This window comes from Macrobrachium nipponense, chromosome 3, assembly GCF_015104395.2.
Source record: "Macrobrachium nipponense isolate FS-2020 chromosome 3, ASM1510439v2, whole genome shotgun sequence".
NCBI classification, from domain to species: Eukaryota; Metazoa; Arthropoda; class Malacostraca; order Decapoda; family Palaemonidae; genus Macrobrachium; species Macrobrachium nipponense.
The window spans coordinates 60,793,731-60,796,860 of record NC_087202.1 but is presented as its reverse complement, the minus strand read 5'-3'; the positions used below and the strand labels follow the sequence as shown (position 1 = coordinate 60,796,860).

Here is a 3,130-nt window from a genome sequence, read left to right as displayed (position 1 = left end):
TATAATATTCCTCTTTTTGCAGTAGTGTATGAACTGAATCCCCTAAATAAATGTTGCTGAGTGGTATATGGTTCACTTCCTGGCTTGGATCAAAATGTTCTAATTTTGATTTGTTAATAATTTCCTTACGACAAAAATATTGGATAGTATTTTTATAGAGCCTGTTAACATGAAAATGAACTAAATATATTGTTGGTGTCTCCCTTTGAAACAAGAGATTGGAATTATTGCAAAAAGGTAAAATAAAGTTTAAAAAATTAAAATATACATATATTGAGGGATCGTTGAGATAATTTACTAGTAGGTTAAGGGACCTAAGCTTCTCCACTCCTTCTATACATACAAAGTACTGCTTCAAAGCCTCCCATTGCTCCAAAGCCTTTCTACTGCTTGGTGGAGACTTAGCCATCGCGTCTGTGATACATGAAGAAGTTTGTGGGGTTTTAGAGAGAAAAGTTTCTGAAATTGCAGAACTTCATATTTACGTTTGGCACTGTGAGAAAAGTGAGTGTAAATGTTCCTCAGCAAGTCCTCGCACTGCCTGGGAAGCACTTTGGAAGCCTCTGAGGCACAAAGATGTATGGAATGGCAAATGCACTTGAAAACTTTTAGGTCTGGAAGGTGTTGCCTCAACCTGCTGGACAGAGAGTTGTATGCCCCCATTATATTGGAGGCCCCATCTGCTGCCAAACCTACCAAATTATTTAATGGAATGTTTTTTGAGTTTAAGATGTGCATAATCATTTCACACAATGACTCTCCACTGGAGCCAACATTTGAGGAATGGTTTTCATATACATTAATCAAATCTAGCAACTTGGTCTTAATAGTTCCTCCATGTGAGTCAAAATATTTCACAAGCACTGACAAACATTTGGTGGTACTTCCATCAGTTGTCTCGTCTATCACTAATGAAAATTTATTATTCCTAAGCTGTGAGACAACATCATCATGAATGTTATTACCGAATTGCTTAAACATTTCGCTGCACTTTGTTCTTTTCATGTGCAAGGATTGTGCTATTTCAGAGTCGGGAAACATGTTCCTGCACAGCTCAGTGAAATGGTCCGCCAAAAGAAATGGGAGGTTATGTTCCGCGATGAAGCAAAGCTTCAAAATCTTTGCTATTGCAATAGACCGATCCAAGTCCTGGTGGTGTGGAAGACGAACATTTTCTCTAGCCATTTAGCACCATGAATTTTGCTCTCCTGGAAGAGGAGAGATGTCGTATTCAAACAAAATTATTACTAAAAATACAAATTTTTTTGTATTATCGTAAGTGACAAGTATGAATTACCAATAGTTTTATAAAAATTTTGGCCACTACGTTGCTAAACCATGCAATAATTCAATAATAACAAATACCTAATTCAATTAACTGTGCCCTCTCCTAGGTAACAGTCCATAACTTTACCTACGCCGTCACTCACTATGATTTTTAAGGGAATTGTGATTCCACGCAACATAATATAGGATACTATATATGAATGATCTCTATATATATATATATTATATATATATATATATATATATATATATATATATATATATATATATATATATATATATATATATATATATATATATATTATATATATATATATATATATATGTCAGATGAAAGAGTGCTATATTTAATAATATATTTAATATGCCATTGTGATGTGCTGTGACTTTTTTAGAATACGCAGATTCAGAGTCCAAACCAATGACCTGAGAAAACTGATAAATCATTTCTGGGATGGTGCGATACGAAGATGCATATTTAAGCGGGTCAACGTTCGTTCTGTAGTTATGTGGGTTCACGAGGGCTTGTTCAAAGTGCCTTTGAAAACTGGCTGTGACCAGTTTATTGAGGCGTTACCGAAGAGTGTGGTTCGTGTGTACGTGTGCGCCTCCTTCGTTCATAATGGCATCTTTAGCCAATCTATTGGAGACTTACGGAGAGGTCTGTGCAAGGAGACAGCTGTGGGAGCAAAGGCAGAATGCTGGGATAGCTCTGCAAAAGTCTTTTTATTTCAGTGTTTAAGTTCCAGGCTGCAATGGGTAAGTGGATCATACTTTAGCCAAAGGGAGGCTGGCTTTTTTGATATCTTGTAAAGTTTTTTAATTTTTTGACTTTGTCTTTACAATTGTGTGTGTGCTCACTAGTGTGTTCTCCTGTCTTTTAAACAGGCGGTTCTAGTGAGGGGACCGAGAGTCCTAGGGGGCCGAGGGTCCCGTGTGGAGGGAACTATAATATTTTGGAGAAGAGATTTTGTGTGACTAATTATTGATTGAGACATTTAAATACTGGGGGTTAACCGAGGTAGTTTGTCTGTGAGACTTGAATTATTATCTTTCCAGTGTTGATCTTGTAAGAATTTGAGTCAATTCTAACTTAGTATGTTATTTTGAATAAATATTATATAACTCCGACTCTAATTTGATGACCTGTTAGAATGGAGAGAGAGAGAGAGAGAGAGAGGAGAGAGAGAGGAGAGAGAAGGCTATGCCAGAGAGAGAGAGAGAGAGAGAGAGAGAGAGAGAGAGAGGGGGAGTTGAGGATTGAGTGTAACCAGTTCGCCTTAACGCTCAGGTTTAACTCATACCAAATATTAAATACCCTTCGCTGGTAATAGGAGTTAGCGAATGGGTAACAGTTTTGGTGGCAGGTGGTTTACGAGGCTTTTTATATATTTCATAAGCTGTAGGTATGCTAACGAAGAGACTAGTGACCAGTTAGACAGGGGTTATGATCATGTCACAGACATAATAGTTAGCGGTGGTTTCGAACGACAAAGCTTTTTGTGAAATTGTGGAAAATTCTTAAATTGTTAGATTTCAGTTGCTAATTGAGAGGTAATGAGAAATGTCCTTCCGAGACAATTGAACTAGAGTCATCAATTTTGCCCAGAGCGAGGTGCCTCAAGAGAGCTGGTTGGTCAGGTGGAACTGAGACGTTTGTGAGTGCATTCCTGGAGACGTCCGTGTGTGTGCATTAGCGTGTTTTGTGCAAATTCTGTTTTTTTTTTTTTTTTCTCATTATGAAGGGGTGTGTTAAAGAGCCTTTTTTTTAGTCCTGGGTTTTTTTTTGGAATCATTTTGTGTTATGGGACTGATTTAGGATATAACATTTTTTGCCCCCATA

General features: G+C 37.3%; 1 protein-coding gene across 1 annotated transcript; it reads right to left on the bottom strand.

Moving 5' to 3' along the window:
• Positions 1 to 354: 354 nt before the first annotated feature.
• Positions 355 to 1,041, bottom strand: LOC135222209 (uncharacterized). Its single transcript, XM_064260351.1, has one exon. It carries the CDS (start codon positions 1,039 to 1,041, stop codon positions 355 to 357), a length of 687 nt encoding a protein of 228 aa, XP_064116421.1.
• Positions 1,042 to 3,130: the final 2,089 nt, after the last annotated feature.